This window comes from Manis javanica, chromosome 14 (assembly GCF_040802235.1).
Source record: "Manis javanica isolate MJ-LG chromosome 14, MJ_LKY, whole genome shotgun sequence".
Classification (NCBI taxonomy): domain Eukaryota; kingdom Metazoa; phylum Chordata; class Mammalia; order Pholidota; family Manidae; genus Manis; species Manis javanica.
In genome coordinates this window covers 6,137,220-6,155,775 of record NC_133169.1, presented here as the reverse complement: position 1 = coordinate 6,155,775, position 18,556 = coordinate 6,137,220, and the positions used below count along the sequence as shown (strand labels likewise).

General features: G+C 46.1%; 1 protein-coding gene across 4 annotated transcripts in view; it reads left to right on the top strand.

Moving 5' to 3' along the window:
- ATF6 (activating transcription factor 6) overlaps positions 1 to 18,111 on the top strand; it is a 184,029-nt gene extending 165,918 nt beyond the window's left edge. For all 4 annotated transcript variants that reach the window (XM_073221565.1, XM_073221563.1, XM_073221566.1 and 1 more), the window contains one exon: positions 13,997 to 18,111. In XM_073221565.1, coding sequence (XP_073077666.1) covers positions 13,997 to 14,042 — 46 coding nt within the window. In that variant the 3' untranslated portion in view covers positions 14,043 to 18,111. The remainder of the gene's footprint in view (positions 1 to 13,996) is intronic.
- Positions 18,112 to 18,556: the final 445 nt, after the last annotated feature.

Here is an 18,556-nt window from a genome sequence, read left to right as displayed (position 1 = left end):
AGGTTCAGAAAGTTTTCAGCTATTATAAGCTTTCCACCCCTTTCTTCTTCTTTTGGAATTCCTGTAATGAGAATCTTAGTGTGCTTGATGTCACCACAAAGGTGCCTTAACCTATCCTCATTTTTTTTCCATCCTTTTTTTTCTTTGCTCTTCAGCTTGGGCACTTTCTAATACCCTGTCTTCCAGATTTCTGGTCTGTTCTTCTTCATCCTCTAATATGCTCTTCATCCCCTCTCTTGTATTTTTCATGTCAGTTACTGTATTCTTCAGCACTGATTGGTTCTTTTTTATATTGCTATTTCTCTGTTGATGCTCTCACGGGGTTCATCCACTCTTCTCTCAAGTTCAGTGAGCATCTTTATGACTATTACTTTGAACTCTTTGTCAGGTAGATTGCTTATCTCTATTTGGTTTAGTTCTTTTTTTTTTTTTTTGAGCTCTTGTCTTTTTCTTTGTTTCCGTACTCTCTTCATTTTGTCTGATTCTTTGTGTTTTGTATATGTGTGTGAAGTTGGTCAGCTGTGTCTCCTCACCTGTAATATCCCTCCCACTTGTGGGTCACCATGCCAGGGCTGTGGTTTCTGACTATGTTTCTGTCCCTGTACCTTTCTTGGTGTGGCCTTCCCTTTATGTCTTTAGCTATGGAAGCTCTAGTCTGCCAGGCTGCAGGTCATTTTCAGAGCGAGTTGTATTATGTGTAGTCGTAGCCTTGATGTGTCAGTGGGAGGAGGTGAGCTCAGGATCGTCCTGCCTACCTCTTCCTGAAATCAATCAGTTAGATCTCTTCCATGATTGTATTTTCTCTTAGTGGTATCCACATTAGTATCTTAACTAAGATTTTTAAAAATCCTACTTGTTATCAAATTCTCAATGTTTAAAAGACAAACATAAATTTTTTAGAATTTTTGAAAAAGTAGAATCTTAAATAACACTGACTTAGATTTCAGCTAAGAATGAGATGAATTAGCAATCTCAAGACTCTCACATACATGTCCTTACCTATGTTAATGAAACTTGCCTGCAAGCAGTGCTGCATGTTACCAAGCTTAAGCAGAGCTATAAAACTTTCTGAATCCAGGCGCCTTTGAAGACCTGTTACCTTGGATGCCCTTGCGTAAGCCTGCAAAACTATCAGTTGTAAGCAGCTGAGGGAAGTAAACAAATGCATGTTCTCAAATGTCTAGGCTTTCTGAGCATTATATTGAAAATCAGCCAAGTTTAATGCCTACTGAGAACTGCTGACAATTCAGTGAAGAAAGCGAAAGCCAGAATGGCAAATAATTCTGGATATTGACCCGTGAGCCTGGTCTTCCACTCCCTCCCCCCTCCACTCCTGCCATTTCTCTGAGGGGAAGGGAATCCTCTGACTTCGTAGGACGATCGACTCTCCTGAGGCAGCCTCTTTACTCTAACTCTTGCTTGGCTCAGTTCCCTGAGTGTGGCAGAGGGGACACTTCCCACGCCCTCTATAATCAGCATCCGGTGGGGGGGGCCGTTTCCACACAATCAAGGCCTCATTCATCTATTCATTCAAAAAATGTTTCTTGAGTGCCTTTTCTGTGCCAAACACTGGGATTTCAGCAGTCAACAAACATAAAAATGCCTGACCTCGGAGCTAACGTTTTAGTGTGATTCTTCCTAGGAGTGTGTCCTCGCTGGATTCAGCTTTAGGAGCAGACAGCTTGTCTGAGAAGCCTCACGAGTTGAAGGGGGCCACGTGACCTGTGTCTGTGCCCTCCTCTGAAAGGCTTTATGCCTGCACAAATGTGGAAGCAGAGACACTTCTGCCTATTAAAAAAAATGTGCAGAACAGTTGCCTTCAGTATTATACAAATTGTTTTTCTGCACACAAGCACATATAGACATATAAACTCAGTTTGTTGTTTTGAGGTCTAAAGTTGCAATCCCACATCATATCTCGTTCATTTTAGCCTATTAGCAGTTGTTTCTAACATTTGAATGAGTTTTTCTGAATATACCTGGTATTGTTTGACTGCCATCCCAAAAATATTTTAAGATTCCATTTTGTGAATTAAAAAATACCATAGGCTTTTTAATAGGCTGAGAGCAGTTTGGTGATATCAGGCCTCATTATCCTTTTAAGCTTCCTTCATGCTCTGAAATTCCAACTCGGTGATTCCCTTTAGAAGCTGAGCCTGGGCAACACAATGGGAAGAAATATTGCAGAGAAAGCTGTTTTGATACTCTGAGGAGAATGTGTAATTCCCATACAGTGATTTTAAATGCAATGAAAGAGCCACAGTCTGTCAGAGGGAAGAGCGAATTTTGGCCAAATAGCAGTAATTGCAGAGGTTAGGTCCTTAATCTGTCTGCAGGGGGTTGTTCCAAGGGTTCTGGATTATGTGGGCAGGTGCTTCTAAACATTGGTTCCATTTTCATGGGTCTCAAATTTCAGATTGTGACACCATAAGATAGTTTCTAGTACTTGGTGCCAGTGATTTAATTATTAGAAGCAAGTGATTTGATTATTAGAGGCAAGAAAGTTATTAGCCATCCCTAGAGTCGGGTCCCAAACCCCAGGCTAAAACTCCAGACTGTGTTTGAGGCAGCAAATCAAGTCCCAGGTCTAGTTCACTGAGCTTTCAGAGTAAATGTTGACTCCAGCCCAGTCTTCTTATGGGTCCCTTTGTTGCTGTGCGTACCTGAAGTTCACTTATTCTCAGTTTTAGAGGCACTACTTGAAATGATGTAATCAGGGTGTCCATTTGTTAACCTAGAAATTCAATTTGAGGAAATGAGTAGTAATTTTTTTGGTGACCATCTTTTTAATGATCTTTCAGAAGCTGTTTGAAATCAATGAAATGTAACACTTCCCTTGGATCCAGTGAAAAAAACCACCCACATTTGTGGGCATCATTCTCAGGGAAAGAGTAGGTAGGTCCAGAGGAAAGCAAACCTAATAGCCCTTTGAACAGTTATGGAATTAGCCAGATTTCCTGAAATCATCCTAGGAGAATATCAAAAGCCCTAGAGGAGCTGAACTTCAGAAAAAGTGGGAACTTGACCATATAAGCTTAAACCTAAATTTAATAATATAAGCACAGGCCCCTAAATTTCCCAGGGGATAAATAACATGTGATCACCTATAAAAGAGCCACTGATGGTTATGAATTTAAAATATAAACTTGAGGTTGAAAAGAAGTGACTTTTGGCTGTGTATCAGAGACAGGGTCTTGCTGGGATTGCTTTTGAAATTTGAGGATGTTAGAAATCCTTTGCTGCTACAGCCATTTCTGGAAGTGCCCTCGGGTAGCACTTTTCCAGGTTGGGGCCAGGAATGGTGGAACTTTCAGAAAGCACAGAATTACCTGATGACGCGACTAGCAAGCCGGAGAAGATAGCCTTCTGAACACTGAGCTTGCGTTCTGTATTTTTCATTGTTTGCTGGGTGCCAGGCACTGTGCTGGCTGTGGGTATGGAGTGGTGAGTGAAACAGAGACTCCCTGACTTCATGGAGCGAGTGGTCTAGTCGGGGAGCCAGATATTACCAAACAGGCAAAGAGGCTGGTGTTCAGTTGCACATCGTGACAAGTGCTGCCAAAGAAAAGGACTGACATGGTTTGGGGATGCTGCTGAAGTTTTGGTGGTAAGAAAAGGCCTTTCTGAGAAAATGCACTTATGTTCTACCAGTATTTTTTTTTTTGAAGTGTCATACAATATCCTATTAATTATAGGTGTTCGTCACTGTTCAGTATTTTTAGACATTTTAGAAATGAATCCCCACAGTAAGCCTAGTCACCGTCAGTCACTAGACAAAGCAATTACAGTATTATTGGTTATATTCCCTATGCTGTATATTACATCTCCATGACCTATTTTATAACTGGAAGTTTGTACCTCTTAATCCCCTTCACCTATAATCCCTCCCCACTCTGGTAACCAGCAGTTTGTTCTATGTATCCGTGTGTGTTTGTGTTTTTTAGATTCTACAGATAAGTGAAGTCATATGGTGTTTGTCTTTCTCTGTCTGACTTATTCCACGTAGCATAACACCCTCTGAGTTCATCCATGTTGTCAGAAATGGCAAGATGTCATTTTTTCTTATTGCTGAGTAATATTCCATTGGATGTATTCTTTGTCTGTTGATGGACATTTTGGTGGCTTCTGTATTTCCACTTCACTGGTGTTTTCTCTGGGGTTTTATCTTGTTCTCTCACTTCGAACATCTTCGTCTGCCTCCTCATTTTGTTTGACTTTCTGTTTGCTTCTGTGAAATAAAACAGCTACCCCCTCTTGTCTTGAAGCAGTGGCCTTGTGTAGGCGTGCCCCTCTGTACACCGAGTGTGCCTGCAGCATGGCCAGCTGAAGCAGGCGCACTTTGTTGGGGCTGCCTTGGTGCGACAGCTGGAGCTGGGGCAGTTTGCACCAGGGTCACCTGGTGGGTTGGCTGGAGCTGGAGTGGGCAAGAGCTAGGGAGTCCCAGAGGTCACTGTGCCAGGACTACCTTGGCTAACAGCTGGAGCTGGGGTGGGAGCAGCCACGGGGTACTGGGGCATACTGGGCCAGGGTCACTTGTGGGTAGAGCTGGAGCTCGTGTGGGCCAGGTATCCAGGGCGGGCACACTAGGGCAGCCCTAGCAGGCCTTCGGGAGTGGCTGGACCCTGCCCCTGCTGGCACTAGCAGTGTGGAGGGGAAGGTCAGAAATAGCACTTGTCTGGCACCTGCAGCCCCACGGAGTCCCAGGAGTTCTCCTCCTGCTCGGCAGATGCCGCAGGGTTAGTAAGTGTATCTCCTTCACTCGTAGTCTAGTTGCCCTTTAAACTGCTGTTTCCCCGCTGTGCCCGGGGTGGGCGAGCCTGCCTGGGCTCCTGTCATTGCCGTGTCCCTGTCCCTGCTGCCCTCCTCGGCGTGGTCTCTCTCGCTTGTTGGGCAGCAGCTGTTGAGTCAGCCCGGTGCTTCTTCAGGAGACATTGCTCCATGTGTGGGCAGATTCGGTGTGTCCGTGGGGGCGGGTGAGCCAGGGTCTCCTACGCTGCCATCGTGGTCACGCCCGACCGGTTTTTTAAATGTAATTGTGCCCTCCGCGTAGTCTGGTAAGCTGTGTAAAGGAAGAAACAGCATTTTCTTCTGTAATTCCTCACAGTTTAAGGCACTTAGTAAATGTTGACTGACAATTCTGGGATCCATCATATGGTGTCTGTTTTCCTTTAGAAAACTGCCCTCGAATTTGTTTACAGAAAATGGAATCTAAGTGCTTATAAGAGTCTGTAACCGTTCCTGGCACATAAGCAGTTGCTCAGATAACTATTTAGTGAATGAGGGAAATTTACCAATTGAGTTTGATTTCTCAGTTAAAAATGATCTCAGTGATGTGACGAAAACACAAGCCTATTTTGCCTCAGGCCCGTGCTTCCTAACTCACGTTCCAACCATTCTTTTCCCAAGAGTGGCACCATCGGGCCCCGGGGCTCCATCTGTCTCTGGCCTGCAGATAACTCCCGGGTGACGGTTCTAGCCCTGTTTCTTCCTGCCAGTCGGTCCTCACTCCTGTTTCCTGCTGCTGCTGGTCCTCTTCACTAAGACGTCCTCCTGGGATCTCAGACATGCACATGCAAGTGCCCGCTCCACGGCTGCACGGCTTCCCTGCCCCCCTGAGCCTCCATTCAGAGGTCACCGCCTCAGACAGGCCTCCCTGAGCGCCGCATGTCACACTGCCTGCCCCTCCCCACCCACCCACACTCATTCCCGACACCTCTGTGCTTTATTTTCCCCCTAGCACTCACTCACCCTTCTGGATTCTTTGTGTACTTATTTATTTTCTGTCTCTATTCCTCCACTCTCTCCTTTTATAAGAATTATTCTCTGTGAGGACAGGGATTTTTTTTTCTATGTTGTTCACTACCTATATCCTCAGTGCCTGGCACATGGTAGGAATTCAATAAATGTTTGTTGTATTAATGATTATATGTAATGTTCAGGCATTGTGTATCATTATGCTCATATAACACTAGAAGACATTGTGAACAAGTCAGGACGTACTGTTCTGTAAGTGCAGTGGCTACAAACTCAAACTGATATTAGGGTGCTTAAATGTAAACTGGTATTAACAGTTACAAATAATAACCGATACTAGTTACCTGATGGGAACTCAGCTACTAAGAGTCCCTTTGCCATAGGTGATGTGATTTTCTGAAATGATGAGCAGTTCTTTGAGTTCAGAAAAATGCAGTATTCCCAGCACAGTGGAGTGTTTGTAAGAATGGATTCTGAAGCCACACTGTGGGGAGCTCCTGTGCTCCCATCTGCCAGCTGCGCGGCTCGTCACATGATGGCTCGGTGCTCCAGTTTTCTCATCTATAAAATCGGGGATAATAATAATGATGCTTGACTCAGGGTTGTTACGAGAATTAGGTGAATAAATATAAATCAGTGAGGTTCTATCTAGACTAATAATAGTAATAACCAGGGGATTTTTTATCTACATGAATATTTTTTGAGATACAGGACAGTAGCTGCATGGGACTGTCCCTGTGCATTGCAGAATTGCAGAATGCCCAGCCGCCTGGCCTCTGCCCTTAAATTCTAGTAGTTCCCTGCACTCATCGTGGCCACTACAAGTGGCCCCCGTAGGTCGGCCGGTTTTACATACACTGCTTAGGCCCACGCTCTTTTTGTGATTGAAATCATTATAGATCTTCTAACTAGAAAGGCTCTTTCTCATCCAGCTCCCCATTGCTCACTGCCCACAACCCATATACTATTTATACTATTTGCCTTGCAGTTAAACCTGATATCCCTCCCTTCCTGCCTTTGGACTCTCCCAGCCGGAAGTCTCTCTCCGGTCAGAGATATTCTGCTTCTGTTTCTTCCAGCAAAGGGCAGACGTGGTGGCTGCTGGGAGCTCTTCGCTCTTGCTTGTGTCCTACCTCAGTCCTCCAGAAAGGATGTTCAGGTCAGGAGCGCACGCTGTAAAGCTTCCATCCCTCACTCACCCAGTGTTGTCCCCTGTCACTTACTCACCCAGTGTTGTCCCCGGTGGTGAGGGAGCCGTGCTGGCCCTGTACTCTTCCCCTCACTCTGCCTTCACACATGCCAGGCAGTTTTTAAAGGAGCCAGACCTCTTCTCTGTAAGTGTGTCAGCACTACTGAATACAGCGGAACACTTACATATTGGTTATAAAGAGAAAGATCAATATTGGAGTTCTTGTAGGTGTCTTAGAAGCAGCACTTGAATTGGGCCTTATATTGGGATTGATACAAGTTGAGTAAAAAAAGAACAAAAATGGCTGTTTTTTTAAAAGCAGAGGAAGAAATACTAGCAGAGCTATAGTGCACAGTGTGTGGGAATGGTCAAAACCAGGACTCAGGTTGAACACTGGAGAGGAGATGGGCTAGGCGTAGTGGAGCCAGCTGATGGCCATTCGGAAACTCACGGCACAAATGTGACATTTTATTCACTGTTCCCTATAGTCCCATCTTCTTTTCCCTTCTCCTACTTTGTCTCCCTCTTCTTACCATTTTGTGTTTTTCCCCCTTATTTTTGCATTATTTGTTTTGGTTGAAAGTATGTCTTTCAGGTTGTGAATGGGTAGATTTTTACATACCTCTCATGCCCCCCACATGCCCACACACACCTCACACCCCCACCAGATTCGGGAACAGATACCGATAGCGTGGCCCTGCTTGTCAGCAGCCTGGCTTACACAGCATCCTCCTGTTAGGATTCATGTCTGATTCTCCGTAGAAATATGTTTGATCAGGTATGCTTGTTTGCAGAGCACTGGAGTCTTGTCACTTCTTAAAATTAAACTTTCTGTAAAATTTGTGGATACTGAATTCTGTCTGTGGCCATGGTTCAGGTATGTGTGTCGGTCATCCTCCAGCCGACGGCCTCCTGGCAGGCCGTTCTTGACTCGGTTATTGTGCCTTTGATGCAGGCTGTTCAGAATTCCACACTGCCTGGACTTTTTCCACCTCAGGCGTCCGGGCCCTTTTTCTTGCTTCCTCAGCACTTCTGAGCGTTCAGAATCACATTTTAGTGCCCACGTTTGAAGCTGTTCATCTCCTTTCCTTTTTACTTGCCTGATTCATTTTGACTTTGAAGTATTCCTATTTTACACCTTTTTCCTGATCAGGTCAGTGTTCCGTCTCATCCGCTTGCTTCAGAAGGCCCAGAACATCACATCATTCCTATCAGTGTGCAGCACCCAAATGTTTGCCCATAGGAGAGGGAGCAGGAACCTTTGATATTTCCGCCTCGTGCCATTCCTTGTGGTCCTTTTTTCCCCAGATAGTCTCCGTCTTCCTGCGCTTAGTGTGGCAGACGCAGCTTAGCAGTCTTTTCGCCTGACTCAGCTCTCCCAGCCCCTAACTGATGTTCGCCGTGCTCCCTCCTGTCAGAAAACCCACGAACTGTGATATTTCCCTTCTCACTGGGCGCTTCACTTTGACAGTGGAGACCGGCCCGAATGCAGTCGTGCCGTCCGTCCTCGCCTCTCCCACCCTGCCTGTGACTCCGTCAGAGGCCTTTCCCCCCTCCTGCCTGAGCCACCAGAGTCTTCCAGTTCTCGTCTCTCCAGTTAGAACTGCTCTGATATCTTTTATTCACACTGACGTGCATATAATAGGCAACAACTGAAAGTGCTGTCCTTTCCGGGGTGGTTGATTATTAACTGCACTCAAAGCCTGAAAGTAAAGGATAATAGGAGTTTCATCTGCCCCTTTTGAGAGTAGTTTTGGAACCTGTCTGCAACAGCCAGTGGAGGGGGCCTGCGAAGATCATGGGTTACTACCATTCGCTATTTCCCAATCTGTCCTCCCTTAATTAAAATGATTGGAACCTCATCAGAAATGAGGAGACCACTCACGGACTAAGGCAGCTAGTACTGAAATATGCAAAGAACTCTTCTGTGAGGTCACACAGAGAAGGCAGAAGAATATTGCTGTGGCCCCTTCAACGGCTTTTTAGGGGTGTTGGGTACCTTGGGACCTCTAATGGGACTTGGGACTTCAAACCCTAAAATAGCTAACTTGTCGTGCAGAAGAGGCTTCCCGTGGGCAGCTTTAGACGCTCACATCTGGTCTGGTAGACTTCTTCTAGTAATGTGGCCGTTTCCTTGGACCAGAAGCCATTATCCTCAGAAAGGAGTGAAGGACAGAGCCCATTTTAAAGCCCCCTAGGCCATTCCTGGCCCAAGTCTCCTTCTGATTGGGCTTAAAATAGCAATGCCTTTTTAGCCATGACAGGGGCTCCCAGGTTTTGGAATCAGGTCATAGCTTTAGTTTACCCTCGAAGCTTCTGAACTTAAATCCCCAGGTTTTCCATTTCTTCTCGATCTTTAAAGTATTAAAGAACTCCAGCTATCAGTTTGAACCATAGCAGGGACACAGGCTCTGATGACTTCTGCAGGTGGTTTGGGCTGTATGAGAGAATGTAGTCTTGATCTTAAACTGTCATCTGGATTCTGAGTTAATCCAGGAAAACAGTAAAAATTACTAATGTGTATTACAGTGCTAATACATATGTTTTCCATTATTTGGTCATACGTGCCCCCGTGTGTGCGTGCACACATGCGCGCGCACACACACAGTCTTTCAGGTTTTGTTTTTAACGGGGAGGGACCACAGTTCCAGGAGGAAATGACTGGTGTGACACCTGCAGTCTGAACTCAGTCACATGCTCTGAATGAAATGACTCCAAGTACGTTTGGAGGTTGTCTTTCTTCTGTCTTCTGCTTTTTGGAAAACACGTGGATAGGAAGCACTGGCTGACTCATAGGCATTCGGAGGTAATTCTCTAAAGATAAGCAAGATGGTCACTTAGGACTTTCCTGAACTCTCCGCTTCCCCTGGACACACCAAAGCTATGACTACATATGGATCATTCTCCTCAGAAAAGGATCTGTAGACGAGATGAACTGCTTCTCCACAACAAAGGGTGAAAGGCCACAGCAAGAACCCGTAGGACAGGCAAACGCCCGGTCTCACCAAGCTCTTGGCGTGGCAGCACCGTGAGGAGGGGTCTTGTCAGTCCAGAACTTCTCCTGTATCAGGCACCCTAACCCCTGGGATCCAGACAAGTGAGCCCCAAAAACATCTGGTTTAGAGATCCAACAGGGCTGAAAGGGACCCAGAATGCTACAGGAAATGGAGATTCCCATTCTAAAGGGCTCACGTGTGGTCTCAGTTACCCTGAGACCTGATGAAAAAAAAAAGCAGTTTGAAAGGCACCTACTGTATGTGGAGGAATTCGTTGCTCATCCCAAAGCATCTGCTGGGGGGGCAGGGGACAGTTGAGACTCTTTTGAGGGACAGAGGATAGCAGACAGACAAGATGCTAGCACACAGGCCAGTCAGCTCAGAAGCGGCACCGTCCTGCCAATTGGCTAAGACAGGCGGGTCAAACAGTCACAGCACCACCCCACTGCCCAGCGGGAACTGGGAGCGTGGCCCATTGCAGCACTCCCCTGCTGCCTGGTGGGGGCAGGAGACCGTGGGTGGCTGCAGCATTCTCCCACTCCCAGCCTAGAGCTGGCACACAGGCACAGGCGAGGCGCTGTCTCACCACAGTCCTGAAACCCACACATCAAGACATTTCCTCACTGCCTCCTGGGGCCCTGTGGGTGCACCTCACCCGCTGGGCTCTCCAGCTGCCCCGCTAAAGACAACAGGTGCATGCGGTCCACACCAAGGGCACCCCTGATCACACCTGGCCCTTGTGGGTGAGGGGGCTGGCATTCCTGAGCGCCACAGTCGGGAGAACAGTCCTTGGCAGGACAGTACCCCCTCCTTCCCCCCAGGCACTTCACAGACAATGGAATGAAAACCCCGGTCTTCCTGTGAAAAAGGCCTACTTTTGGAGCTTTGGGCTAAGGGATAAGATTCATGTTTCCCACATACCGGAAAGCTAAGTTGCTCCTAGGAGGCCTAAGCAGGGAAACCCCATCCTTGCGTACCCCCGTGGCCTCACTGCAGCTTGATGGGACTGCCCAGAAAGGGGCCTATATGATCATCTGGAGCCCCAGTTTTTGCAGCTGTCACCCAGGGGACACTCCCAGATTTCCTGGTGTAGGCAAACAGGGATTGTGATCGTGGCCCCAGATAGCTGTCCTGTTTCTTAGAAACAAACACAGAAAGCCAAACAAAATGGGACAGAGGGAAGTGTTCCAAACACAAGAACAAGGTTAAATCCTCAGAGATAAAAAAAAAAGAAAGAAAGAAAAATACTAATGGAATAGAGATGAGGAATTTGCCCTGATAAAGAGTTCAAAGTAATGGTCATAAAGATGCTCACCAAACTTGAGAGAAGAGTGGATGACTACCGTGAAAACTTCAACAAAGAGACAGAAAATACGAGAGTGCCAAGCAGAAGTCACAGAGCCGAAGAATACAAGAACTGAACTGAAAAATACACCGGAGGAGTTCAACAACAGACCGCATTAAACAGAAGAACAACCAGCAAGCCAGAAGAGAAGATAGTGGGCAGGAGCAAAAAGAAAAAGAATTTTTTAAAATGAAAATAATCTCAAAGGACCTATGGGACAACATCAAGCAAAATAACATTCATAGGATAGTCCAGCATTCACAAATTAATCAACATGATATACCACATTAACAAATGAAAGATAAAAGTCATTCGATTATCTCAATAGATTTAGAAACGTGACGAACTTCAACATTCATTCATGACAGAAACTCAACAAAGTGGGTATACAGGGAATGTGCCTTACATAGTAAAGGCTGCATGTGACAAATCCACAGCTGACGTTGTACTCGATGGTGAAAAGATGAAAGCTTTTCCCCTAAGATCAGGAACAAGAGAAGGGCGCCCACTTTTATCCAGCATAGTATGGGGAGTCCTAGCCGCAGCCATTCAGCAAGAAAAAGAAAGAAAAGGCATATGAATTGAAAGGAAGGGTCAAATAAAACTGTCACTGTTTGCAGATGACATGATACTATAGATAACCCTAAAGACTCTACCAACACACTGTTAAAACTAATACATGGATTCAGTAAAGTTGCAGGATACAAAAATCTATCAGAGCAATCAGGAAAACAATGCCATCCACAGTTGCATCAAAAGGAATAAAATAACCTAGGAATAAATTTAACGAAGGAGGTGAAAGACATACGCACTACAAACTATAAGACATTAATTAAAGAAATGGAAAGATATTCTGTGCTCATGGGTTGGAAGAATGAATATTGTTAAAGTATCCATACTACCCAAAGCAATCTACGAATTCAGTGCGGTCCCAATCGAAATACGTGGGTCTGAGATGGTGGCGTAGGAAGAGCCCAAGCCCACTTCCTGTCACATTCACATCACAGCAGCAGCAGCTTGTTTTCATCTCTAGTAATGCTGGCAAAGAAGGAAATTAGTTTCAACTGAAATAAGAGATTTATAAGACTTGTAATTAGAAATTCATCAATGGAGATAACTTTAAAAAACGAAACAAAACCGACCAGTAGAAATGGAGGAATGGTGTCTTCCATTAGTTTTAAAATAGAGCATATCATCTGTTCAAGGTATTTAAAGACCCCATTGAGACTCTGATGCAGCTCCTCTCCAGAAAAATGCACATACAGGTAAAACTGCATGCAATTTCAGGGAGCTTCAGGACTCCCTGAAGTTTACGCATTAGGCCCTAATATAAACACCCGGGATCAGATGATTTCCACAGATCTTTCACAGCCTCCTAAGTGACAGGTTTCATGGCTCAGTCCTCCCAAACGTAACAATGGAATCTGAAGATCAAGTGTCAAACTTTGGACTTTCTTCCTCTACATGTATGATACTTGGTATGCATAGTGTTAAAGATAGGAAAAAACAGAATAGAAAGACCTCTACTTTTAAATTCAATTTTTTGTCCTAGAGAAGCCATATGTTTAATTTTTTAAATGACTGACTGGCTCTATCTCCTGTTCATGAAAGTAGGCACAGGACTAGGCCTTCGCTAGTAGCCTGTCTTCCCGGCCCCCTTGCCCAGACACGACAGTGGAGGCCGAGAGGCCACACAGACCCCCTAGCATTCTTCCAAGTTCACACATCTTCTAACTGCATTGCTGCGAATGTCCAGCTGGACTTGAAAAGTATTACCTATTTGTAATTCATCAGTTTGATGCCGAGGTTTCATTAACTATGAGTTGGAAAATGACCACCCAGAATCACAAATCAGGAAGTAATTTGGCCTTCCCTAAAACAAAGAGCTTTCATTCTCTTAGGAAGAATGGAGTGTAGTGCGGTCTGTGTAGTAAACTCATGATAGCAAGTTACCCTGTACACATTAACCAGGGCTTTATATGGTTTTCCTGTTCCCTTTTGCAAAGATCCTCTAGTTTACCTGCAAGTCCCTTCAATTCCAAATTGCAAATGTACCTGGAGGTAAGAACTCTGGAATTGAAGATCGCCCTAGTAGGGAAGGGCAGTGACAGTGATCTCTAAGAAAGAGCATCATTGTCAGATGTCTCTAAGTTTTTTTGGTCTTTATTCTACTTTATATTCTTAAGGCAAACCCTTAAATTCGTAGTTGGGAATGTCTTAATGAAATCAGAAATGTTACTGATGAATAGGAGCCAAGCAGTCTTGGCCAAGGTCTCCTTACCATTCACATGATATGATCCCTTTGACAAACATCCCTTCCCACTGTTGAAAGGGAGGGGAGAGCTTCAGTATTGCTCCCTCTACCCCTCACTACAATCTCCTGTTCCAGTTGCCCCAGTCACGGGGATACTGCAGGGAAAACATACAGGACACGGAATGTCTGTAGACAGGGGCTCTGCAGTGTTAACTCTGACCATGGCCCCAGTGCTTACCGAGCCAGCAGAGGTTGTTTGGGAGCTAGAATTGGAGAGAAGACAGGCCATCTCTGCACACACCTGGCTATAGCTCTGCCTGGTGAGGTCCCTATGTACCCTTGAAAATGTATCGACAGTTCACACCTTAGAGCTCACGGATGTCTTTTTGGGATTGGAGCTCCAGCAGAATTGCACGTTCTGTTGAATATTTATTCGTTGTATATGTTCTTCTCTGCAGAGAACGTGATCAATGGACAAGATTACGAAGTGATGATGCAGATTGACTGTCAGGTGATGGACACCAGGATCCTCCACATCAAAAGCTCCTCCGTTCCTCCTTACCTCCGAGATCAGCAGAGGAACCAAACCAACACCTTCTTTGGTTCCCCTCCAGCAGCCCCGGAGGCAGCACACGTTGTCAGCACCATCCCCGAGTCACTACAGTAGCGCCCGGGGCTGCACTGGAAAACTAAGAGTGGGACCTTGCCTCACCACAGCGCAGGTGAGGGATGCTGCTTTCTGCCCCCTTGGCAGCGAGCACTGCCCCGCAACAGAGTCAGGGGACAGAGAGAAAAAAAGAAGCTGCTCTATTTTCCACCATCTGCCCACCTACTTGGAAAGCACTGAAATCAGATACAAGGGGAACAGCATTTCTCCAGCGGCAGATCCGGCCCTGCACCCTCGAGCGTTGCCTGGTGTGGATTTTTTTCTGTACCTTTCTAAATTTATTCCCTCTGTGTTTTCGTGTTTAAGTAGTCATCTTCTTTCAAGTAAGATCCACCTCCCCTCTTCTGCCATTTCAGTTATTGATACAGTAAAGGGATTTTTATTTATGGCTGTGCAGCACTCAGATGCGTCCACGGATGAGAGTCCCCATCAGTTTAATGCAGACCCATTGTGGATATTGTGCCCGTAGGAAAACAGATTCCAAAAACAGGGCAGCCAGAAAGGTATCCCCAAGAGTCAAAACAATTCGGAGCTTTAGGTGAGAGGGAAAATCCGCATTTGATAAAGTTTATGTTGGCTTGGGATTTGCAGTTCACATCTGACCCTACACATGGTAACTGCCTCGGGGTTCAGGGTGGGTGGCAAATCTGAGAAAAGGAAATGGAAGAGAAGGGTCAGTGGGGGCCTCTGACAGAGGAGTGGCTCCCCCAGGACACGCATTCGCAGCCCCGAGTTTGGTGCGACTGCCGTTTAAGATGAAAGCTGCAGCTGCCATTTGTCGGGCAGACTCTGTGCTGCTGAGCATTGGCCTCCATACTCAGGTCTCCCCGTTACCCATCAGCTGCAGATCGTCCTGGAGCACAGGACAAATCCTTCATTTTATTGGGACCCCCTCCACCCTTCACACCTGTCAATGTGGTGACACCAGGTACAGCAGAGGAACACCTGGTGGCTTTAGACTAAGCAAACGAGAGCTTTTTCTCTAGAGGATTGACAAGTATTTATTCCTTAATACTATGCAGACAGGCAGGCTTGGGGTCCTGCTAGGGAATGCATCCCATAATATGGCAATAATTTTCAGTCTCCCCAGTAAAAAGGCATGTGAAAGGATTAACTATTTGTCTTCCTGTGGTTAAAAAAAATACCAAAAAAAAAAAAAAAAAACCCTTCTGTGTTCATTTCTACTTCACTGTCCTTTCACTCAGCTTTTCTGCCTGGTGTCCCACCTTCAGTTCCTTCCTCCCATGAAGCTTCGGTTTCTCACGGGAACTGACGGCGAACATGGCCTCCCCCCGAACAGGCCTGCCTCTCTCAGATGTCTTCCCTCCCGTCCCACACTGTCAGCCTCTTCCTCCAGAGGCTGGTAAGGGAAAGAGGCATTGTCTCAGCTCCTCCAGAATCACCTGCAGCCAGTTGGCTGCCCGTGAAGTTAGGCTCCCAAATGATCTTGAAGAATCATGAGCACTTGGAACTCCCGGCTAGGACGCCCCTCCACCCAAGCTCGTTCCATGCTGTCTGGGGAAACCAGCCACACTTTTGTGAGGGGCAGAAGGGCCCTATGGCTCTCTTACCTGGGAAGCGTCTGTCAGGGGTCTTGGGACCCGCGCGTGCATACCGTGGTACGTCAGCGCAGCTCTCCCCGTGCTTTGGCTGTCCGGGGAGATTTCCAGACAAGAGCCATTTTCCCTGGGGACCATTCCTCCTTCTAATGGGTGCCGAGGAACGGAAGACCCTTGGGCTGCAGGGCATCTTCTCATGGACTGTCTTCTCCTGGCCCTGCCCTTTCCCACCCTGTCCTGTGACTTAGCCAAACGAGCGACGGTGACTGGCCACGTGGCTGTTCCCGAACTGCTGGTTTCCGGGGGGAGCTGCCGTCGCTGTCCGGCAGATACAGGCACAGAAAGCCCGCCGGGTTGCACATGGTGCTGCCTCCCCACCTTTGCACTGACTCGCAGAAGGACAAACCGCCACCCAGCTGCTATTTTAGCACTTTGCTTTTGCTTTGTTCCCTCCACTCGTGCTTTTCCTGGGCCCATTGGACCAACTCGGCAGACGGAAGACTTCAGCTGTGTTTCGTGAGCCCACCTTCCTGCCTTTCTTCCCGGTGGAGATGTAGGGGACAGTTAGGAAGGAGTCATGACCGAAGAGCACACAGGTGTGAGCAGGCACGCCGGGCGTGAGGTAGGGCGCCTGCAAAGGCACAGCCGGAAGCAGTCTGGGAGCCTGGCCTGCTCACCAGAGCTGACTCTAAAGCTCCTCTTCCTGAATGGATCTTTTTGAGATGAGGAACAGGATTCTCCTCAGGCTAATGTTTGGGGAAATGAGTGAAAGGCAGGCTACTGACCCCTGCAAAGAAGCTTCTGCTCTTTGATCGCTGCCAAAGCCATTATTAGTCCGCGGGACAGCAGTTGTGGTTATGTTAATGTGTCTGCCAGCACAAGCCCTTAGGAAATGGGAAGGTGCTCTGCCTGAATAAGCTTGTGTTTTGGCCTAGTTTTGGGGGGATGAGATTGCATTTGGGAATTGCAGCCTGGAATTATGGGAGATACATATGTGAGCACGTATCTATGCCCATATATATTTTTTTAATTAAGTTTTTAAGTGGTTTTTGCAAGCTTGTGAGAAAATCAGGTAAATTCACAGAGGAGGCAATTCTCCATTATTCCAATGACTTTGTGTTGCTGTTAATACTCTCCTGGGACGTAAAGGTGGAGACGCTGGGAACGGTGTTCCCACCTGGTTACAAGTCCCAAGCTGTTTGGCTTAATGGAAGTGCATGTTCCCTCGTGCTGACCCGAGTCACACCAGGAGCTTCTTCCCTTGGGATCAACTCACGCAGCAGAACAGGGACAGCTCCATGACGGGGGCCTCTTTCTGAGGTTAGGGCTCGGCAGAGGATCATCCTGAAACGAATGTACTGCTTGCCATGCTTGTAGTTTGGAAACTTTACACTAGATTGTTGGGTGGGGTTATCTTTTCCTAAGTAAAAAAAAATCCCACATGCTTTTACAGAAAGCACAGAGCATCTCCTGATTTTTCTGTGATTGACTACAAGCTCTCTCACAAAGCTGGCATTTCTTTGCCTTTGCTCGTTAGCAAGAAGTAGACACAGAGGTATTTGAAAGCAGTTATGTTATGAGTCATTCTTGATTGTTCTGAATAAATTTCACTAAGAAACAGACTAGGAACTTGGGATTTAAACAGATTTTTCTATCATTTTTAAAGAGACAACACTGTCATGATCAAACCTTCCTGGCGGGAGTCCCCTCCTGGCCGTGTACCGGCAGCCGTGAGGGCGGTGACACTGGGGAGACTCGGCCGCTCTGCCATCGGAGTGATTAAAACCAGAGAACTCTCAAGCTCCTTGTGGCTTTTGCACTGTCTTCTGATTCTTGCCATTTTACTAAGCTCAGGTTGTGAAACTTGACAGAAAAATATCACAGGGAAAATTATGTCATTTGACTTTTTAACACATTGAGAAATTTCAAAGCTTCTTCGACTTTCAACTGCCTAATAGAAGTGATCGCTTTACTAATGAGCCAGAGTAAGATGCTGTGACCCTTCAATCTGACCTCATGGAAATTTTCCGCTCACGAAAGCCCTCTTTCCCCTACGCACTGGCGCGCCCGCTCAGCTGCTGGCAGCAGATCCACAGGACCTGAGCTACCAGTGAGACTTTCTTACTGTTGTCTGTTCCGCACAGATCAACCCCTCAAACAAGATTGCTTAATGCCAAAATTGACCAACGCTTGTTACCACCTATGGACCCCTCTTTCTTTATCAAGAGATTATTTTTGCCAGTCCCAAGTCATTTTAACTTACAGAAATTAGGATCTTTGCTGCTAATATGAATACTAACTATAACTTTTACTTTAAAAACAAGAATAAAGCCTAAGAAAAATTGAAGTGTAAGGAATTTTCATTCCTACCCCTAATAACATTTGGGATAGGGCAGTTCCTGTTCCCCTACCCCAAAGGGCTTGTGGTTGATTTTTAATTTTCTAGGAAACAATACTGGACTACCCGGAAAGATGTTGCTGGAGTCCAGGTAGAATTACACACAGGAAACAAATGCAATTTTCTTCTACCTGAAAAAAGAAATTAGCATATGTCCTGTTAATTTGTGTTCTTAATGACTAGGCTTAAAGTTTATTTTGGATAAGACTAGAACTTTCAGCAATTTATGCTAACATCTGTGTTGTCTGTCAGTATTTATGAAAAGAAGGACAAAGGTAACTTGATCAGGATGTTTGGTCCTGCGTGTAAGCCGTGTTGTGGCTAGCTAGCCACGGTCAGGCGGTGGACACCGTGCTCAACATTCTGGTTTGCTGACTTGAAGCATTAGAGATTC